Genomic DNA, 22,504 nt, shown 5'->3' with positions numbered 1-22,504 from the left:
ATTCTCCAGTCAAAAAAGGGGGGGGCTACACTTACCAATCGCCAGATGCAGTCTGTGTCCAAAACACTGTAGCCTGGTCCACTGGTTCAGATCCAAAGCCTTTATGACCTTTGCTCCGTTGTCAGTAGTGATGCACGTCTGGTCCTCTTCTTTCAGGCCCCAGGTAGACAGACTTTCCTTAAGTCCAGCGGCAATATTTTCTCCCGTATGGTCATCAGGGAAGTACAAGGTTTGCAGGCAGCGACTCTTCAACTCAAAGTTGTCATTTATGAAGTGTACCGTGAGACTTAGGTATGGCCTCGGTCGTCCTGCTTGACCACAGATCGGTGGTTGTAGCGTAGTAGTCCCCGGTGCTTAGCTCTGCCTCGACACCTTTTCTACACTCCGTGTATACAGGTCAGGAATAGCTACTTGACTGAAGTATGTGCGAGATGGTAACGCGTGTCTTCGATCCAGTGTTTGGATTAGCTTTTGAAATCCCTCTTTGGTCACCGTATTAATGGACACCATATCTTTGGCGAGGTAGTATGTTACGGCGTTCGTTATTTCACGGTGCCTACGTGAGCTCTTTTCATATGGAGTAACAAATGAATCTTGCAGAGTTGTCTGTTTACTAGACTGGGCCAGAACATCATCAGTACTACTACCAGTACTTTGACCTGCCTTGACCTAGTCTGGGAGGCATTGCCTTGGAGTTTGGACAGCGGGGGCGCGGCCACTCCGTTGTGATTCAAATCAACAGCCAATGAAGAAAAGGGGGCGGGATCCAAATGCAGTGGGTGTTGCATCTAAATAGGATCGACGGGAAGCAATTTCCCCTTGAAAAATTTCGGCCGCCACTGTTGTGTACTGCTGTTTGCCTCTCGTCGGACTTTTTACACGAGTTGCACAGCTCCAGACCGGTAAGAGGCGTGTCCGCTCAGATTCAGAGCGTAAATTACATCCCGCCCACAAATCCCAGGGCTCTGGCCCAGAAGTTCCTCGCCGAGCCGGCGAAAACTTCTGGGAACTCAGATTAGCCTTGACCATACACTCGTCGTATAGGTGCTTGTGATGTTTTTTCAAGTGTTGACGAAGGTTTGTGGTGTTGCCTCGGGATGTGGCGACTGTACCACGACAGGTCTTGCACAAAACTTTCTTTTGTTGCACATCTGTAATCTCGAACCCAAAATAATCCCATGTCACCGAAGTGCATGATCTTTTCTGGACTAAATTGTGCGGAGTTTCTTCTGGTTCGGGCTCTGCCGCGGACGCCATGCTGCTAGCTAACTGACTAGCATGCTATGAGCTTCAACGCACAGTCACACATTAGTTGCACAGTGTCAGTGTTGCCAATTCTGCGAGAGAAATAAGCAACAAGGTCTATGAAAACAAGCTCAAAAGAAGCAACTGGGCTATTTGAAAATGGCAGATCTACAAGCTCACAACGCGTCGCGATATGACGCATTGTGAGCTTGTAGATCTGCTATTTTCTTTTTAATCTTGAAAAAAAATTGTAATCATTTTAAAACATTTTAACTGGGGTCCCTTGACGTGCAAATGTCCACTGGTTTAAACAACATTAATAAGCAACTACACTTTAGTAACAAGCCCCAAAAAAAATGCAACCCACAACTATCAATATTTACAAGAAACTTTACAGAAAGACAAGCCCAAAATCACTTATAATAAGCCGATATGGCAACACTGGTTGACGTAAAGGATATGCATGCAAGCAGACGCATTTAAACACTTCTGATTGGTTAGAATAGAGAGCACAGTACTTGTGATTGGTTAGCACGACTGTCACTCAAGGAGGACGGCAATAAGAGTTGCTGCAGTGTCGCAAACACTGGAGTAGACTCGCTCCGGCTGATTAGTATGAAAAATATATATATACAGATGTGCCACTTCAAAACTTCACATGTCCTGCCATCGCCAAGACAGTAAATTTTCATGGGATTCCCAGGGCAATAAGAGGGACAAAGAAGGGCATTTAAAATGCTGAATTATTTTGATGATCACTGCTTTTATGATGCTAATTAATTTGAGCAACTGGTCAAATCACCTTTCGCCTCATAATGAGTCTGACACCTTCTTAAACACACATTCTTTTGTTCTCATGTATATGGATGTCTGTTGAAGGGAAAAACGGGGGTTTGTAGTGACAACTTCTTTTCAGGGGCAAAACAGTGCATTTTAAGGGCAGAAAAGGGAGGAAAAAAATGCATTTTCAGGGGACTTTCAGGGAAAGAACAGCAACGTGTGAAGTTTTGAAGTGGCACATCTGTATATATATCGCGGCCTTTGCGATTCGCTAATCGCGTGGTTTCAAATCGCGATTTCGGTTTGAAAACGGTTAATCGTTCAGCCTTAGTTTACAGACAGACAGACATCTACGTTGTATGGTTTACAGACAGACAGACAGACAGGCAGACATCTATGTTGTATGGTTTACAGACAGACAGGCAGACATTACGTTGTATAGAGACAGACAGACTGTGTAAAAGACAGGAAGCAGAGACAAAAACATTGAGGTTCTTTCTGGGAGTAACACGGATGGATAGGATCAGGTATCAGTACATCAGAGGGACAGATGGATACGGTTCAGTACGGGTAAAAAGTTATCGAACTCAGTAAAGTAAATAGAATGAGTAAAAATACTAATCACAAAGATGCAACCAGTTACACTGATTAAACACTAACAGGAGACAGTGCAACACATGCGCCACTTAAAGACATGCACCCACACGCACAGGCTGAATCAGCACACGCACGCGGCTGCGCGCACACACACTTACTTGCTTAAGGTTGTCCATCGTGTCCGATGATGATGTTCCATCTCTACTTCTTGTGAGTCCACCTCATGTGGCTGTAGATGGTAAATGGTCCATTTATATGGCACTTTTATCCAAAGGCTGTGTAGCCCAATCCGTGATCCACACTGTCTGCCACAAGCAGAGCAGGTAAAGACACTGAGTCGGGTTCAGGCTGCATTTCCTCATGGCATAGTCTTTAGCTGGTCTTTGTAGCGCTTTTTCAGGCCTCCTGCCAATCGACGGCCAAGATGAAGCGGGCCATAGATTACTTTACGTGGTACGCGTTCTTCTGGCATCCTAATGACGTGGCCTGGCCAGTGAAGTTGGTGCTGGGTGACTGTAGCCTCCACACTGCTGCAGTCGGTCTTGCAGAGTATTTCGGTGTGGGGAACTCAGTCTTTCCAGGATATCACGTCTACTTATTATTGATTCTCTCTGCTCATTAGAACTTCTGTTTTATCCTCATTTAGCTTAAGAAAGTTCTCACTCATCCAGCATTTTATACTGGACAGACAGGTCAACACAAATAGCTTCACTGAAACAATGTAAACATGGACTTTCTTCATTCTCTGTGGACAAGGCCCCTAAGACAGCTTTCACTGACCTACATGTGCCTATATGTAAATACATGTAATACATCCTGTTATGTTTTAGAAACATTGCATGTATAATTGTACATTAATGTGTATTCACTAATGTATATAAAGTATGGTTAGGCTTGTGTTCAGTCTCTTCACAACCAACACATGAAGAGAATGAAGCTGAGATGTTATCATCCTCTGTTTGTACCAGGACTCAACCATTGAGCCACTTGAGAAACACATCTTGAAAACTCTGGATAAGCTGGGAGACTTGGAGTTCGAGATGTTCAAGTTACATTTGCGAGAACCTGGTGTCCTTGAAGGCCAAGATCCAATCCCAAAGAGAACCCTGAAGAAGGCGGGCAAGAGGGCAACCGCTCATCTGATGGTGAGGCACTACTCCAGTGATGCAGCTCAGAAGATCGTAGTGAATGTTCTGAAGAACATCCACAGGAATGATCTAGTGGAGAGGTTTCCAGACATATCCCAAGGTAGGTGAAGAGAGGTTGCATACACACCTGTATTGTAATTGGATATGAACAGCAGGTGCAATTCATTAATATCCATCCATCATCCATCCACACACACACACACACACACACACGCTCGCGCACGCACACACACACACACACACACACACACACACACACACACACACACACACACACACACACACACACACACACACACACACACACACACACACACACACACTCACACTCATTTGAGCACCTGGTTGTTTGTCCTGCTGCAGATTAGTAGACAACTACATTACTGAAACACAAACATAATCAATGTAATGTAATGTAATTACTGACAGGTAATAGCAGGTTTCTTATACAAGTCTGTTGTTTTTTCTGACACAATAGTTGTAACATCAGAGCAGCATGAAGCTACAGACGCTGACCCACCAACAACTTCAACAACTAGAGGAGTCTCTACTGAAGGTAAATAGATGTGTTCAATAAACTGATTCAACTGTCTGGTCTGTTTACACTGTTTACCTGTAGTCTGTAGAAACACAAAAAAACCCAGAAGAGGCTATTGGAGAACCTGATTTCGATAAGGACACAAGATCTGATGCAGACAATGTCACTATGACAGAAAGAGACAAGATGCAATAACGCGTTACTTAGAAATATAAAAACGTTTACGTCTGTGGGGTTGGCGAAAGGGCCTACTCTGTGTGGAGTTTGCATGTTCTCCCCGTGTAGTAATCCTGGTCGCTATACTGCCTCCTCCTGGCCAGCCGGGGCGCCTGATGGAGGGGAAAGGAACTGGTTGGAATAACGTGTTCCTTCCACGCGCTACGTCCTACCGGGGAAACTCCCCCTGTCAGGTGATAAGAAGGTCAGTTGGCTCTCATGCATTGAAGGAGGCATGAGCTCGGCCCTGGCCTCCCTAGGCTGGTGGGGGGAGTGTAGTGCCCAGGGTCACTTAGCAAATTGGCACCGGGTGTAAAAAGGGTTACAAAATCGTGGGATAAAAATTAAGTAAAAAAAAAAAAATGTTCACGTCTGTGGCAGTGTATAAGTTAATGTAATACATGTGATAATTTAAAGAGGCATAACAGTAACAAACGTGTTAGCGTGCTGGGGTGTTCTGTCTTTCTGACGTGACGTTAATACAGGACGATGTTTGCTCTTGTTTTGGGCATGCTGTTTGATCGAACAGACCACCATGTGTTGCGCAGTTAACGCATTAACTTAGCGTTTTCTCTTCGGTTGTGGAGATGTGGTGGAGTTAGTATAGGCTTACTAAGCTATCATCGGTCTAAATAGACCAGTTATTTGTTTGCCAACATTGAGACTGGATGCACAGGTGATTGTTTCATGCAATCAACAACTTCCTCTTGTGTGTTGGCTTCGCGTCCTAGCGAGACCTGACAGAATGGGTTTCATTTGGAGGCAGTATGACGTTTAGAGCTCGCCCCAAAACACAGTCGCCCCGGGACAAATCCGGCGGTACTATTCACCTGGTATTCCTAAACGTAACCTCAGTAAACTATGCCTAAACTAAACCTAACCTTATTCCTAAACGTAACCTCAGTAAACTATGCCTAAACTAAACCTAACCTTATTCCTAAACGTAACCTCAGTAAACTATGCCTAAACTAAACCTAACCTTATTCCTAAACGTAACCTCAGTAAACTATGCCTAAACTAAACCTAACCTTATTCCTAAACTTAAAGGTAGGGTAAGTGATTTTCTTTGGTTAAAATAAGTGTTAAATAGCTCTATATTAAAAAAAATAAAAAATACATGGGGGACCCCCTGGGAGTCTTGGGACCCCCGCGAAACATCGTGTACCCCTTCGGACCCCCGCGAAATTAATTATGCTTTGAGGCCACCCGTAAATTCATCGCGCATGTTAAGGCTAGTGTTGTGGCTAGTGTTGTGGTGACATGTGATATGTTGTTGTTGTTGTGTTTATCCCGAAACAATGAAATCAGTGTGGCGTTGGAAGCTGGGAGATCTCTTTCCCAAATGTATAGGTGCTTAGTTCATTAAAGGAGTAGTTCACCCAAAGAAACATATTTTCTATCACTCACCTCGAAGCCTTGAATTCATGGATATTTTTTAGTTGTTGTCTCTTTCCTGAGCCAATAATGTGATGATCAGTGGAAAAATGCTAATGTCTCCGGTAGGAGACTCAAAGGAGACTCTTTGTGTCTCCTACCGGAGCCGCTGCCAGTCATCAAATTATTGGCTTGGGAATGCGATGAAATTAAAAAGATCTCCATGACTTAAAGTCTCCATGGGGTCGATAGGAAAAAAATGATTTTGGGTGTGAACTATCCCTTTAAGAAAGTCTGGCTAGAATATTCGCCATATGTTGCATGTGAGCTACAAGCCTATATTTACACAGTAGTTTAACTTTTCTGGTTAGAAAAATAAAATAAATAAAAAGTCCTTCATCAATGCATTTAGCTAGAACTGTGTCAGTCGTTGTGTTAAGTGACTGATCTTAACAGTTAGTTTCCATCTTTAGTAGGCCATATTAGCTCACATATTTGTGTTTTAATTTAATTTTAACTTAACGGCAGCCTCTGCGTTATTTGTGGAGCCATCTGCAACTAATGTAGTGAGTGTAGGAGTCTGACCACCCCACTCACGGGCAACCATTTTTCTAACAGCGAATAATAATGGTTATTGTGGCGATTTACAAACCTAAGTCAGTTTAATTTCATCCACGGTCCTTTTCAATAACTGGAAGGGAAAATGGAGGGGAAATTTTAAAGCTAAAAAAGTATATATTGTGTTATATCTGCATCTGAGGTGATGGAACACCTTCTAGACCTTCCAGAAAACAGTCCAGGAAAACCTTGTGCACTTTATTTGCTAAACACAAATGCAATTAATTTAATATCAGTTACTGTCAGGTAATACCAGGTTTCTTATCCAAGTCTGTTGTCTTTTCTAACTCAACAATGGTTGTAAAATCAGACCAGCATGAAGCTACAGACACTGACCCATCAATGTCAACTCCAACGTCAACAAGTCCAGGAGTCTCTAAAGCTGAAGGTGAGCTGACACTATGAATAGATGTGCTATGAGCTGTTCACATTCTTTACCTGTAGTCTGTAGTATTCCTTTAAGTGTTTCATATACTGTGTTAAAACAGGGTCACATATATCATAATGAAACAGATCTAACATTCCATTCACATGATCACTTTCCATCCATATATATTTTTATACTGGAAGGCTTGTTGGCTATTCCAATGATTGATGAGCCATTTAAAACAGGCATAGGTGTATAAAAACATTTGCTATTATTACATTAACAGAGGGATGGAAAGTCTTGGCATTTAAAAATGTAGAATGTTCAGAAACGTGTTTAAATGGGTTTGGCACAGCGTATCACCAAGAACTACATTGTCATTCCACTTATCTTCAGATAATCACTTTGTCGATGAACACCGGCTTGGCCTGGTTCAGAGAGTGACCATGGTCAAACCCATCCTGGATCTGCTCCTTCAGGAGCGTGTTATCATCAACGAGGGCTACGTTAATGTGATGGTCAAGCCCACCCCTCAGGATCAGATGAGGGAACTCTACACACTCCTGAACTGCAGAAAAGCCAAAGACATTTTCTACAAAGGTCTTGAAACAAATGAGAAGGGTCTTCTTGATGAGCTGTAAGTAATACTCATTTATGTTCATCTTTAGACCAAACATTGTATTAGCCTACAGGACAATGTACCTTTTCAGGCCATGATGCTTTCACTAGCATGTGTCATTCTCATGTATCCTCTTTCAATTTCCAAGAGATTCATACTTTAATGCCAGTATATTCATAAGTCTTACAACATTAACTAGAATTGTTTACCCAATATTTTCATACATAGTTCATCTTATGTTTGTCCCTGTTTTTTGTCTTAGTTATAACCTATGAAAATGTTAATTAAGTTACTGACAATGTTTAGTTCTATAATGTAATGTAGCACTTGCTATCCATCCCATGTGTATAACACATTATACACATCCTTAAAAGGTATTGTAAGGCTGATCATAGTCCTTTATGATCATATTTATAAGAGCTTATAAATAATCATAATGCGTTATAACAATAACCATAACACATTATAAAGCTTATTATAATGTGTTATGGTTATTGCGTTATATAAATGCATAAATGCATTATGACAGTGAGTATAGGGCATTTTAGACATTATAATACAGCATTAAATGATCATGAAGTAAAAAATGGCCACTTATAATAACTTATGATCATAGTGTAATGCATTATAACAGTAATTATAATGCATTATTACACTGATTTAAAGGCGATAATAACACCTTATACAATTATCATAATGTTATTATAATTAAAGATTATAATGCCTTATAAGTATGTTCATGATGCGTTATACACATAGGATGCATAGCAAGTGCTACCTTAGATTTATATACAGTCCTATAGAGCCTATAGTATTTATATAGAATTGTTAGATTTATATACAGTCCTATAGAGCCTATAGTATTTATATAGACTTGTTAGATGTATATACGGTTGGTAAAACATTTTGTACATTTCACAACAGGGGCCCTCCTCCATCACTCAGTGCAACACAACCCAAAGCAGCAGCTACATCTGACCAAGGTCAGTGTTTAAAGTGTATTGACCCTAAATGGAGACATTTCATGAAGGTTTATATATGCTTGCTATGCCTTACTGTTGAATTCCATTCAAATTATTTTCATTTGACATTAATCTTACATTACACTTATACAGTCTTATTATTTAAAGTGGCTTTTGGGTGGATGGTGTGTGGCCATCACAAAAGTAACATCCATATTTGATTGGCTAAATCTTGTCACAAACGTAATATCCAAATTCGATTAGCAAAGCTTTGCTTGATTTAATGCTCCAGTTTATTTTTCATTTTATTGTTTTAAAATTTCCAAAAAACATTATAAACAATAAATGAAAAAAAGTCATTGAAAAAACACAGCCGGTGTCTGGTAGATATTCTTCTCTGTCGGCAAAATTGTTAAATAATGCCTTTGTTAATTACAGAGTCATTGGTGAAAACACGTTATTCCATCACTGAATATGAAGATAAACTTCAAGGCAAGATCTTCATGACATATCTGCCTGTAAAGTTGGACAATGAGCCAAAGATGAAGTTTGAAGACGTCTATGTCCCTATCTACAATGTGAACATCAGTTTCACAGAAATCCATAAACATCATGAGGTCAGACAGATGGAGATGAACAAGGCTTTAGAGGACAACCCAATCCAACTCAATGAAATCTTCAAAGACCCTTCTTCCGGAATAAACATAAAAACTGTGCTCACCGTCGGTGTCGCAGGAATTGGCAAAACCTTCCTTGTACACAAGTTTGCCTTTGACTGGGCCAAGAAATGTTTTCCCCAAGATCCACACCTTTTGTTCCCATTCAAGTTCCGGGAGTTAAATCTGCTCAAGGGAAGAAACCTAAGTTTGGCAGAGTTAATTCATGAATGCATTGAAGAAACCAAATTTATTGAGGATGAAGATCTGAATGTCATCTTCAACACATTGCAGAAGTCAGACGACTACAACAGCAGTCCCTTCAAAGCTATGTTTGTCTTCGATGGATTAGATGAAAACCAGCTTCAATTACATTTCAACCAAAAAATGTACTGCCTGGACCCGAGTCGATCCTATCCAGTGGAAGATCTGCTTGTAAACCTCATCCAGGGGAAACTGCTTCCCTCTGCTCACATCTGGATAACCTCACGACCTGCAGCAGCCGTTCAGATCCCAGAGAACTTTGTTGACAGAATGACAGAAGTACGAGGGTTCACTGATAAACGGAAGGAGGAGTACTTCAAGAAGAGGTTCAAGAAAAAGTTCAGAGATGAGAACGAGGCCAACTCAATGACCAGCTTAATCATCTCACACATCAACAAATCAAAGACCCTCTCCACCATGTGTGAAATTCCAGTCTTCTGTTGGATCACTGCTAAGGTTGGGCAACACATAGGGACGACAGGCAAGCTACCCGAGACCCTGGCTGAGATGTACTGTCAATTTGTGATGGTTCAGACAAAGAGGAAGAAGGAGAAATATGATGATGATGCATCAGAAGAGAAAAACAAACAGAAGCTCATAGAGGCTGAAGGAGAAGTTCTTCTGAAACTGGGTAAGCTGGCATTTGACCAACTGCTCAAAGGTAACATCATGTTCTATGAGAAAGACCTAAAAGCGTCTGGTCTTGACGTGAACAAAGACTTGATGAACTCAGGCATGTGCACAGCGTTCTTCAAAGTTGACGGTGCTTGCTTCCAAGAAACGGTCTACTGCTTTGTTCACCTGAGTATCCAGGAGTTTCTGGCTGCAGTCTACCTGTACCACTGTTTCACACAGAGGAACATGGAGGTACTGAAGACATTCCTGAGTAAAAGTTACAACAGTGACAGTTCCCTCTCCGACTTCCTGCAGGCTGCTGTGAAAAAAGCTCTGATGAGTGAAAATGGCCACCTGGACCTCTTTGCCCGCTTCCTCCATGGTCTCTCATTAGAGTCCAACCAGAGTCTGTTAGGAGGCCTGCTGGGTCAGACAAAGAACAGTCCAGAGGAGATCCAAAGAGCCATCAACAACCTGAAGGAGATGAAAGATGAAAGATACATCTCTCCTGACAGATGTATCAACATCTTCCACTGTCTGATGGAGATGAAGGACCCCTCAGTAACTCAGGGGATCCAACAGTACCTGGAGTCAGAGAGCATATCAGGGAAGAAACTCTCTGAGATCCAGTGTTCAGCTCTGGCCTCCATGCTGCAGATGTCAGAGAAGGTTCTGGATGAGTTGGACCTGAACAAATACAACACATCAATGGAGGGGCGACGGAGACTGGTCCCAGCTGTGAGGAACTGCACAACAGCCAGGTTAGTAGTCATGTGAATGTCAATATGTTAGAGCAGCTTTCACTCATATACTACATTCATTCATTCAAATTAAATAAAAAAAAATAAACACATGTCCAGAGAGAGAGAGAGAGAGAGAGAGAGAGAGAGAGAGAGAGAGAGAGAGAGAGAGAGAGAGAGAGAGAGAGAGAGAGAGAGAGAGAGAGAGAGAGAGAGAGAGAGAGAGAGAGAGAGAGAGAGAGAGAGAGAGAGAGAGAGAGAGAGAGAGTAGAAGACCTATCTACAAGCTCACAGTGTGATCTAGATTGTGTGTGTGTGTGTGTGTGTGTGTGTGTGTGTGTGTGTGTGTGTGTGTGTGTGTGTGTGTGTGTGTGTGTGTTTTGTTTGGGGAAATGTCTCCCAGGGACCCAAACTAGTGAAAAGATCTACACAAAGTTTGTAGATCGACTAATATCACTACCCAGGCAATGAGAGCCAGGTGGACCAGCTTATAAATAACCACGACTGAGACCTTTAATAAAACACTCGGTTCAGGAAAATAAAAGAAGACATAATACCACACATTGTTTTTTGCTTTGTTGCTTTCTGCTGTGTAAACTCTATAAGTTTATAGGCATCTTGGTTGTCCCATGGTCAGCATCAAGTTAAACAACAGTGACTGTGTATTGTAGAAGTTGAGGCATTACATTTAGTTTGACTCTGTTCCCACAGATAAATATAATGAAAATAGCAGATCTACAAGCTCACAACGCCTCACAATGATCGGCTATTTAAAAAATGTCTAGGTATTAAAAGTCCTTAAATTGTCACTTCACTGTCATGTGGGAACCCCCCACAATCATGTGGACCCAGACCCAGAGGTTGAGAACCACTGGTATAGAGCCCTGGGAGACACTGGTTGGTGAAGGGTTAAGGTGTGTGTGTGTGTGTGTGTGTGTGTGTGTGTGTGTGTGTGTGTGTGTGTGTGTGTGTGTGTGTGTGTGTGTGTGTGTGTGTGTGTGTGTGTGTGTGTGTGTGTGTGTGTGTGTGTGTGTGTGTGTGTGTGTGTGTGTGTGCGTGCGTGCGTGCGTGCGTGCGTGCGTGCGTGCGTGCGTGCGTAAATAGAACATGGTACCACACAGCACAAGAAGTCAAGTCCTCTGTACTATTTACAAGTGTCCGCATTATCAAATGAGTAATGGATCATACCATTAGTGAAGGGGTGTACTGAGGATGGTCTTTTAAACAATGAGCTTCGTCATAACTTAGGTTTAGACGTTACTTAATTTATCAATGCAAGTTCAGTTCCATGCTGTAGTTTAGAGACAACTTTCCATCTCTTCTTACTGACATTGTGTTAATGTCTGAAGAACCAGATAGAAGATATTTTAGGTTTCTTTCACACCTAAGGTTTGCTTAACTATTTTGATCGATCCCGGGCTGGGGCGCTCCCCTAGAGTCAGTGTCGAAGTGTCCCTGAGCAAGACGCTGAACCCCTAATTGCTCCCGATGAGCAGGTTGGTGCCTTGCTTGGTTTCCTCCGCCATCGGTGTATGAATGTGTGTGTGAATGGGTTAATGGCACGATCAATGTAAATCGCTTTGGATAAAAGCGCTTTTTTGGATAAAAGCGCTATATAAATGCACCATTTTGACTGCCAGATTATTTTCATAATGTACTCACCCAGTGCCAAGCGATTTCCGTGTTTATAGTGGTTTTCAAGTGGTCATAAAAAGTTTAGATCCATATTGATCGATCGATTCACTGTGTGTACAGCCAGAGATCGTCTCTGACTGCTGCTTTGTGGAAAAACATTCCACCTGGAGCTTGTGTCCCCTTTGCTACAGACCGTTGGAAACACGTGTTTCGTCGGAACCAAAAACCAAAAAAAAACAGCTGAGTTAAAGAAAAAAAACTACAAACATGGAGTCGACGGGAACGGAAATGACGTTATATCCATTATTTCCGTATCCGTTTGTGCTACAGTTTTACTGCTCCCTTCGGATTCAAGATCAGACCGTGATTTTCTATAAAACAACAAAAGTTACGAACGTGCATCTAAAGCGTCGACGGCCAAGTGGACAAAGTAGCAATTGACTCGAAAACGCGCCGACGGCAGTCAAAGAGTTAAAAGGTTCCAATCAGGGACCAAATGTTTACATTGTTGTATTTTGCATTTGGTCTGGTTAGCGTTCACACAGAACTTTGTTAAGAGAACCAAAGTATGTAAACAAATGACATGCGGTCGTACAAGCTGTTCATCTATTGACAGAACATTTCTTCACTTCACTGCCATAGAGTGGAGCAACAGCAGCGTGTTGTGATCGTTTTTATTATTTAATGTTTGTATTCTAATCAAATGAGAACAGTGGAAAGTTATGAGCACATTTCAGTTAAATATGTGTTCAATCACGGCTGCTTATTTACTTGTCCAGAAAAAACATTTCAGGCAGAACCACAGGGAACCTCCTTGACAGTGAACATGACTGATCTGTTTTGTTCATCTCTGATTTTACATTTAATCTGTAATTACAGACTTGCTGACTGTGGCCTCAGAGAGGAACACATTGAGGTTGTGGCTTCAGCTCTCAGCTCTAATCCTTCCCATTTGAGAGAACTGGACCTGAGCGGAAACGGCTTGGAGGTTTCCGGACTAGAACTCATCTGTGCTGGACTGAAGAGTCCACACTGTTGTCTGGACATTCTCAGGTCAGATACATTTACATTTTGTATTTTGATTTGTATCAGTTCTGTTATAGTAAGTGATTATAATGTAGTTATGATGGTGGTACTTTATTTGAAGAGTGTGGTTAAGGTTGATATCATGGTAATCCACACTGACCATAATATTAATAAGATACAGTGACTAATATATGTAGTCTTTATGCTGAGATACCACATTTACCACATTATTAAGTTAAAGTAGCAATACCACCATATAACAACACATAAAAGGCCTGTATTCAAAATATCACTTGAGTTAAATGGTGCATTTATATAGCGCCTTTATCCAAGGCACTTTACAATGATTGTGCATTACATTCACCCATTCATTCATACACTGATGGAGGAGGAAACCATGCAAGGCACCAACCTGCTCATCAGGAGAAATTAGGGGTTCAGCGTCTTGATCAAGGACAGTTCTACACTGACTCTGGGGGAGCCCGGGATTAAACTGGGAACCTTCTGGTTGCCGAGCGGCCGCTCTACCCCTGAACCACTGCCGCCCTAAAGTACCAAAGTATTGGCAGTATATAGTTAAAGTACAAAAGTATTGGCATCAAAATATACTTCAAGTACCAAAGTAAAATAACTCACACATTTTTGGGTGTTGGACTTATGTAGTTACCTTGCTATGATTAGAAATTGATAATTAAAAAAAATCTCCTCATTGACTCAAAGTCATTCTTTCAGCACATAAACAAACACAAACAAAGCTGATTCAGACAATATCACCAAACCCAGTACTGTTTTTTTATTTTTTATTTTTTATAAAACATGTTAACTTCCTGTTGATTTTACTATTTTGAAGATCTGGATCCACGGATCCAGTCCGGGGTTTCTTCCTAATAAAAATGTCAAAATTAGCAGGAAGTTAACATTTGTTTTTTAAAATGGTACTGGGTTTTGTGATGGTAATGCGTTTGTGTGTGCTAAAAGAGTGACTTTGAGAGCTGTTTCAGTGTACAATGTAAGTTCAACTAATGTATCATGTAATGAACCATAGTTATTCATCTTAAAGCAGTTCATTGTAATGGACACTAGAGGGAGTATCTCACCTCAGAATAGAAAGGAGTGAGAGGGTGTTAGGAAGTGATTTAATGGGTGACAGCAGCACATGTGTGTGAACTTTAAATGTTTGGAACTAAAGAGCAGAGACTCCATACTGTGTCTGTTCATCTCATTCTAAAGAGCAGAGACTCCATACTGTGTCTGTTCATCTCATTCTAAAGAGCAGAGACTCCATACTGTGTCTGTTCATCTCATTTTAAAGAGCAGAGACTCCATACTGTGTCTGTTCATCTCATTCTAAAGAGCAGAGACTCCATACTGTGTCTGTTCATCTCATTCTAAAGAGCAGAGACTCCATACTGTGTCTGTTCATCTCATTCTAAAGAGCAGAGACTCCATACTGTGTCTGTTCATCACATTCTAAAGAGCAGGGACTCCATACCGTGTCTGTTCATCTCATTCTAAAGAGCAGAGACTCCATACTGTGTCTGTTCATCACATTCTAAAGAGCAGGGACTCCATACCGTGTCTGTTCATCTCATTCTAAAGAGCAGAGACTCCATACTGTGTCTGTTCATCTCATTCTAAAGAGCAGAGACTCCATACTGTGTCTGTTCATCTCATTCTAAAGAGCAGAGACTCCATACTGTGTCTGTTCATCTCATTCTTTTTGACTTACACATCATAATTCTGCCAAACAATATCTTCAAACTCTGGAGGTCTTGTGTGTTCTGAAGCTGCATCTCTGAACCATTAACAAGAAACATTTTGAAGTAAAATACAATATGTTTTCTGAGGGTGTGTAAGATTGCCAATTTATACAATAACAGTTTACTGAGGGAGTGTAGTACCAATTAATACAATAACAGTTTACTGAGGGAGTGTAAGAGTACCAATTAGTACAATAACAGTTTACTGAGGGAGTGTAAGAGTACCAATTAATACAATAACAGTTTACTGAGGGACTGTAAGATTACCAATTAATACAATAACAGTTAACTTGAGTATACTGTGTAAAAATACTGTTTACTATAAAATGCTCAACTGATAGCCTTGTGTGTTCACACTATGCATGTTAAGTGCTTGATGCTAAACAGAAGGTGAAGTGATAGCCATTAAAATATGTTATTTATTGATTGACTAAACAATATTTACATTAGATATTTTCTTTCCAACTCTTGGGTCACTAGTCCAAAACCTTGACCAGTTCCTCTATCCAGGAATAATGTATTATACATTTTTATTGTATTATTAATTAATAAATGTATTATTAATTGATAAAATATTACTATTAATTTGTAATCATCCCACACTCTGACTCTCTCTCTCTCTCTCTCTCTCTCTCTCTCTCTCTCTCTCTCTCTCTCTCTCTCTCTCTCTCTCTCTCTCTCTCTCTCTCATTTAGACTGAAGAACTGCTGGTCGTCAGAGAGATGCTGTGACATTCTGGTCTCAGCTCTAATTTCTAATCCCTCCCAACATCTGAGAGAATTGGACGTGAGTCTCAACATGGTGAATGAGTCACTGAAGAAGCTGAAGGAGCTGAAGAATCTCAAGTGAGTAGACTTGGGGCCCTATTTTCCGGGAGAGCCTGTTACGTTACCCGCTGTTTGCGGGTAACATTTGCATGTGGGGCTGTCATCACTATTTGACTATTTTCAGTCATGTGCAACACGCAGCGCTGCCTCTAAACACCTGCGCTAAACTCTAGATTATTCACAGGTGTGGTTTGGCCGTTACATTAATCAACCACTATGCACAGGAATGCTACGCACAACAAAGTCTTTGTAGTTGTGTCGACCCGATTAACTTGTCTTCAAGAGACATAAAGGTGGCTGCACACACTTTATGTTTCTTGAAGACTAGTTATTTTGTTAAATTTAAACCAATCTGAGTATCGGCACAGAAACATCACATTGAAAGGAGAGATATCCAACACAGTGCATAGCCGTCACCATCACTGTAGCCTCTGTCTTATCATGTCTCATGTCCAACATCTCTCTGTGATGTACACAAATAAATCCCCCCCCCCCCCCCCCCCCCCCTCTCTGTCTCTGCCGCAGAAAGGTCCTAGGTTTACATTCCAACTGTAGCATTTGATTGCCTTGCAATACAATCATATTTCATTGCTGGAAAAAGGAAGCACAATTATATCACCCCGGTCCTCGCCTCACTCCACTGGCTACCCATCAGAATTGATTTTAAGATTTTACTGTTTGTTTTTAAAGCCCAAGATGGGCTGGCCCCCCACTATCTGTGTGATCTCATAGAGCCATACACCTCATAGAGCCATACACTCCAGCCAGGGCCCTGAGGTCAGCTGACCAGCTGCTCCTGATTGAGCCCACAGCTAACTACAGGTCCAGAGGTGACCGAGCCTTTGCTGTGGCCGGCCCCAGCCTCTGGAACAGTTTGCACCTACAATACAGTCTGCTTGCTCCTTAGTGGTCTTCAAATCCTTACTAAAAACTAATTTCTTCTCCTTGGCTTTTAACTCTGTCTGATTGTATAAACCTGGCCCTCACGTTTGGCTCACGTCTTGGCCTAATGGTGAAATGCTGTTTTTATTCTCTTTTTATATCACTTTGGTTGACCACTGGTTATTGTGCTTTATAAATAAAGTTTGAGTTGAAAGAACACAGAATTAACACCCACATTCTGCTGATAACAACAATGACAGCAATTGTATCATAATTGCTTCCGGGTATGGATCAATGAAACTGAATTCACCACACACCAGCGGTGGAAGAAGTAGTAGTATCTTTTTTACATTTTATTTTAAGTAAAAGTATCAATACAACAATTGTGAATACTCTTTTACAAGTAAAAGTCTGGTATTCAAAATTCAATTGAGTAAAAGTACAGGTATTGGCATCAAGATATACTTAAAGTAACAAAAGTTAAAGTACCCGCCGAATGTCCCATTTCATAAGTTTTCAAAATGTATAAAAGTATTTTGAAATTAGCTGATCTACAAGCTCACAATGTGTCCTATTGTGACGTTCTAAGGTGGTTTGTGTATGTTTTGTAATAATACTCAAAACCTAGAAATAACTAGTTACTTAACTAACATTCACTACCAATGACGTCTTTTGACGTCTCTAATATATATATATATATATATATATATATATATATATATATATATATATATATATATATATATATATAGTAACGTGTTGGGACCAACGCGTTACTATCGTACTATCGTTACGCAACGCAACTACTTTTTGCGGTAACTAATAGCGTAACGGTTACGCCGTAACTAGTTACCTTTTCCCATTCAGTAATGGCGTTATAGCTACACATGCCTAACCCTAACCCATCTATACAGACGAATTTTAGTTTTTTTAAATCGCCACAGCATGTCACCCAGACTCAACTAAACAGATTGATTGCCATTTGCCAGGTATGTTGTTGAGGAGGACATGCTTCCTTTCGCAACGGTTGAGTTTGTTGCCTTCAGAGAACCAGTCAGCAAAATAGCAGTGAAAGCAGCAGGGCCACTACAGTGCAGAAAGACGTTTAATTGTTCCACTACGTTTCATAATGACTACAATGACTGGGGAGGGAGTGTGGGAGATGTCTTGTGTTCTACAAGTCTTGCACAATATGTACAATCATATCCAGGACGACGACATGCTTTAGTATAGGCTTTATTCCAGACCGATGTACATAACATGTAAACAGGAAGGCTGACTTCCACAGACTGACTCTGTACCTGGGGACACACCCCTTACGTGCGTTGTACCAACCAATCACAATTGCTATAATAAACAGACGCTAGGTGGTAGTATAGTACCAAGTACAAACATATTCTATGAGAATATTACAGGAGATAGCTGGGTTATTGTATTGCTCTGAGTCTAATGATCATTACATCCTGATGTGAAAGAAAATATTTCTAAAGAAGAAACAAATAAACATTATGTATAGCCTATTAAAAACATTTGGAAATAATATGTATTTATTTTATATATATTTTTCTACTTTAAAAAAAGTAAAGTAACTAGTTACTAGTTACTTTCATAATTTAGTAACTAGTAAAGTAACTAGTTACGTTTTTGGAGCAGTAACTATAACTATAACTAGTTACTTTTTAAAAGTAACTTCCCCAACACTGCAGACGAGGTCACAATTAATGACCTCGTTGACATTTGTGAAACCACACCTGAATCACCTCAGTGATTAGCAACCATCAGGGGATCAATCATACTGAAGATAAATATTCTGTGACTACTTTAAAAGGTAAGATAATCGCAAAATCCTGGCAGAGGGTCCACAACGCTTGAAATAAGTCTGGCAGTGAAATTAAGTCTTCAAATAATTGTTGTGGAGTAAAGTACTATATTTGCCTCTGAGGTGTAGTGGAAGTAAGTAAAAGTATTGCTAATTAAAATACGCCAGTCAAGTGAAAATATCTAAAAATTATACTGAAGTACAGTACTTGAGTAATTGTTGAGAATTAGGTGTGAGGCAGACTTATCCATGTTGTGTGAATGTTTAGTGGCAGTTATGAGCTACAAAGACATAACAAGAGGTCCTCAGTTATGAGCTACAAAGACTACAAAGACATAACAAGAGGTCCTCAGTTATGAGCTACAAAGACATAACAAGAGGTCCTCAGTTATGAGCTACAAAGACTACAAAGACATAACAAGAGGTCCTCAGTTATGAGCTACAAAGACATAACAAGAGGTCCTCAGTTATGAGCTACAAAGACATAACAAGAGGTCCTCAGTTATGAGCTACAAATACATAACAAGAGGTCCTCAGTTATGAGCTACAAAGACATAACAAGAGGTCCTCAGTTATGAGCTACAAAGACTACAAAGACATAACAAGAGGTCCTCAGTTATGAGCTACAAAGACATAACAAGAGGTCCTCAGTTATGAGCTACAAATACATAACAAGAGGTCCTCAGTTATGAGCTACAAATACATAACAAGAGGTCCTCAGTTATGAGCTACAAAGACATAACAAGAGGTCCTCAGTTATGAGCTACAAAGACATAACAAGAGGTCCTCAGTTATGAGCTACAAATGCATAACAAGAGGTCCTCAGTTATGAGCTACAAAGACATAACAAGAGGTCCTCAGTTATGAGCTACAATGACATAACAAGAGCTCCTCAGTTATGAGTTTGTCAGGATGAGCTGCCTGGTCAGGATAATGTTAGGAGAAACAGTGTAGTGTCAGGTAGTGGAGACGTTGTGTTATACAGACATTGATGCATTGTTGTTGTTCTACTTCCTACAGAGTGACACATGGAGAAGATTGGCTCAATTCTCATCTCATTAAAGGATGTGAGTATCTGTCAATATTAACATTTTATACACAGATGCACACCTACTATATAGTTTGGTAGAGACTGTGCGATTCAGGGGTTTAGTTGCATTGTTGCATTTTTCATTTGGTTTGGTTTGCTTTCACATTGTACCTTGTCAAGCACACCAAACATTGCTAATAAATGTCACATAGTTGAAACGGGACCTTGTTTATTGGACATCAAAAAACTCACCGTCACTGTCTTGTCTTCCATGGGACAGTAACTATGAAGCTGGATTTAGGGGTTAATGAGGTAACTTCAGGTGAAGCCCTGTTTCAGGGTTACAAGTTAGTCGTTCATTTCTTACTGGGTACATCACCGTGGTAACAGATCAACACATACTACCATCTGCTGACCAATCAATTCTCTTTGGATTACTGTGGAGCTCACTGTGCAGTACAGTTAACAGCCAATAGAGGGAGTTATCTCTGTCAGCTTGCTGAGCTGTGGATCAAAGACATGTCATTGTGCTTTTGTACCCATGTCGTCCTACAAGCAGAGATTGATAAAAGGCTATTTATTGTAGACTAAGATATGAAACAAATAATAACGGGTTATAATTTGCTTCTTTCTCACTGCTCATTATTACATAATATACAACACTTAATCATTCATCTAATTGAGTTTAATAACAGGATTACATTTTGTACAAGGCAGTGGTGTTGAACTGGTTTCAGGATGAGGGCTGCAACCAGTTGTGCAGACGTGCATTTGGGCGTTTAATTACACAGCTGTCTTTTAGCCTGTTGTCTCAGTCACTGCTATAACTTTACATATTTTGTTTATTATTAAGAAGAATAGTTACTTTCATTATTGACTTTCATTATTGCTTATTATGCTACAGGAAATATGATGAGAAACATACAATACAATTCAAAATGTGTTTTTGTACCTTTTTTACGTAGACCTACTTTCAGCAATCAAACTCAATCAATTAGGCCTAACTCAGTTTGTTTTATTGAAGTGACACACTATGCATTCACAGTCACACAGCTTGATTTGATGTAGCAGGCCGGGCATGCAGTTTAAAATCTTCTCAATGGGAGCGTCTTTCTGAGCAACAGTTGTTCTCCTCCTGAGGGTAAAATTGAAACGTCGGAGCAATCTAATAAGCCAGCCGGTAGTCGCCCCAAACACATCCTTCTCTCTATCTCTCTTGTCACTCGCCGTGGAGTACAACTCCTTCACCTTCCCTCCAATCATTGTCCAGGAGATTCTGAGGTTCTGTCCATGCGTGTGTTATATCCACTGACACAAGTTACTTTCCAGCTCCTCACTCACTTTCTTCCTCCCTCCACCTGAAAAGCGATGCCATTCAACGACATTCACGTCCGCCTGAAAAGTCATTTCACTTTTTAGTTTCTTCCATTCTCTAACGCGCTTCAGATCCACGTTAAACTGTCTGGCAGCTGCTTCTCCAGAGTGCTGCTCCGCATATTTAACCACTGATAGTTTGAACTTCAAATCAAACTTACTTTTTTTCTTCCCTCTTAAGTTGATATTTTCATCTCTCTCCTGTCTAGTATTCTCCTCATTCTCCTTTCATCTCTCTCCTGTCTAGTATTCTCCTCATTCTCCTTTCATCTCTCTCCTGTTTAGTATTCTCCTCATTCTCCTTTCATCTCTCTCCTGTCCAGTATTCTCTTCATTCTCCTTTCATCTCTCTCCTGTCTAGTATTCTCCTCATTCTCCTTTCATCTCTCCTGTCTAGTATTCTCCTCATTCTCCTTTCATCTCTCTCCTGTCTAGTATTCTCCTCATTCTCCTTTCATCTCTCTCCTGTCCAGTATTCTCCTCATTCTCCTCCATGTTGCCTTCAAAATCCACTCCACCATGCTCTGTATTACTACTACTCCTACCTTGAGGTCCGATTTAAGGTATATTTAGTTGCACGACAGTGTTGTGAGCCAAAAATAGCAGACCTACAAGCTCACAACGTGACCTACAAGCTTGTAGATTTCCTATATTTTGAACAACATAAATAACCAATCTACAAGCTCACAATGCGTATCATTTTGATGGGTTGTGAGCTAGTAGTTCAGCAATATTTAAAAAATAAATGGTCTACAAGATCACAACATAACATTGTGATTTTGTAGATCGACTATATTCAAACAACAATAGCCAATCTACAAGCTCACAACGTGTTGCTCCATGACACATTACAGTAGCTCACAACGCCTGTATTGTGAGCTTGTAGATTGCCTATATGAAAAAAAGATCTTACGATCTTAAAGATATTACGTGCTCACCATCCTCGGTGATATGAGAGAGGATGGCTCCGAGACCCACTTCGCTGGCGTCCGTATGTACCTGGAATGGCAGGGCGGTATTGGGTTGAGCCAATACCGGTGTACTCTTCAACGCCTCTTTCAGAGCGTCCATGCTGTCCTGGCACTCCATGGTCCAGTTCCATTCCACTCCCTTCCTCTTAAGGTTGTTTAGTCGAGCTGCCATGTCCGCAAACCGGGGTATGAATTTGTGATACCATCCCGCAAGCCCCATGAAACGCTGTACGGCTTTTAGGTCCCGAGGGACAGGGTAGTCCGACACAGCTTGGGTCTTGGATGGATCGACCTCCACGCCTCGGTTGGAGACAATGTGTCCCAGAAACTTCAGCTCCCGCTTGAAGAAGTGGCACTTTTTCATGTTGACGCTGAGATTGGCAGCATGCAACTTCTGGAAGACAGATTCCAAGTCTCGAAGATGCTGCTCTTTGGAGCGAG

General features: G+C 40.8%; 1 protein-coding gene and 1 long non-coding RNA gene across 3 annotated transcripts in view; one reads left to right on the top strand and one right to left on the bottom strand.

Annotated features, from left to right (window-relative positions):
• LOC311039202 overlaps nt 1-22,504 on the bottom strand; it is a 765,206-nt gene that overhangs the window by 153,783 nt on the left and 588,919 nt on the right. The window lies entirely within an intron of this gene.
• LOC311039184 (NACHT, LRR and PYD domains-containing protein 12-like) overlaps nt 1-22,504 on the top strand; it is a 121,075-nt gene that overhangs the window by 23,720 nt on the left and 74,851 nt on the right. Inside the window, exons 4-12 of one of the 2 annotated variants that reach the window (XM_084048854.1) lie at nt 3,591-3,870; nt 4,249-4,326; nt 6,827-6,904; nt 7,280-7,520; nt 8,427-8,485; nt 8,903-10,760; nt 13,254-13,427; nt 15,856-16,005; nt 19,709-19,755. In XM_084048854.1, coding sequence (XP_083904980.1) covers nt 3,591-3,870; nt 4,249-4,326; nt 6,827-6,904; nt 7,280-7,520; nt 8,427-8,485; nt 8,903-10,760; nt 13,254-13,427; nt 15,856-16,005; nt 19,709-19,755 — 2,965 coding nt within the window. The remainder of the gene's footprint in view (nt 1-3,590; nt 3,871-4,248; nt 4,327-6,826; nt 6,905-7,279; nt 7,521-8,426; nt 8,486-8,902; nt 10,761-13,253; nt 13,428-15,855; nt 16,006-19,708; nt 19,756-22,504) is intronic. The other variant, XM_084048853.1, reaches the window with a different exon arrangement.

The sequence above is a fragment of the Gymnoscopelus microlampas genome, assembly GCF_963454915.1.
Source record: "Gymnoscopelus microlampas genome assembly, chromosome: 22".
Taxonomy (NCBI): domain Eukaryota; kingdom Metazoa; phylum Chordata; class Actinopteri; order Myctophiformes; family Myctophidae; genus Gymnoscopelus; species Gymnoscopelus microlampas.
Note: the sequence above shows the minus strand (reverse complement) of the source record. Positions and strands in the feature narration are given on the sequence as shown.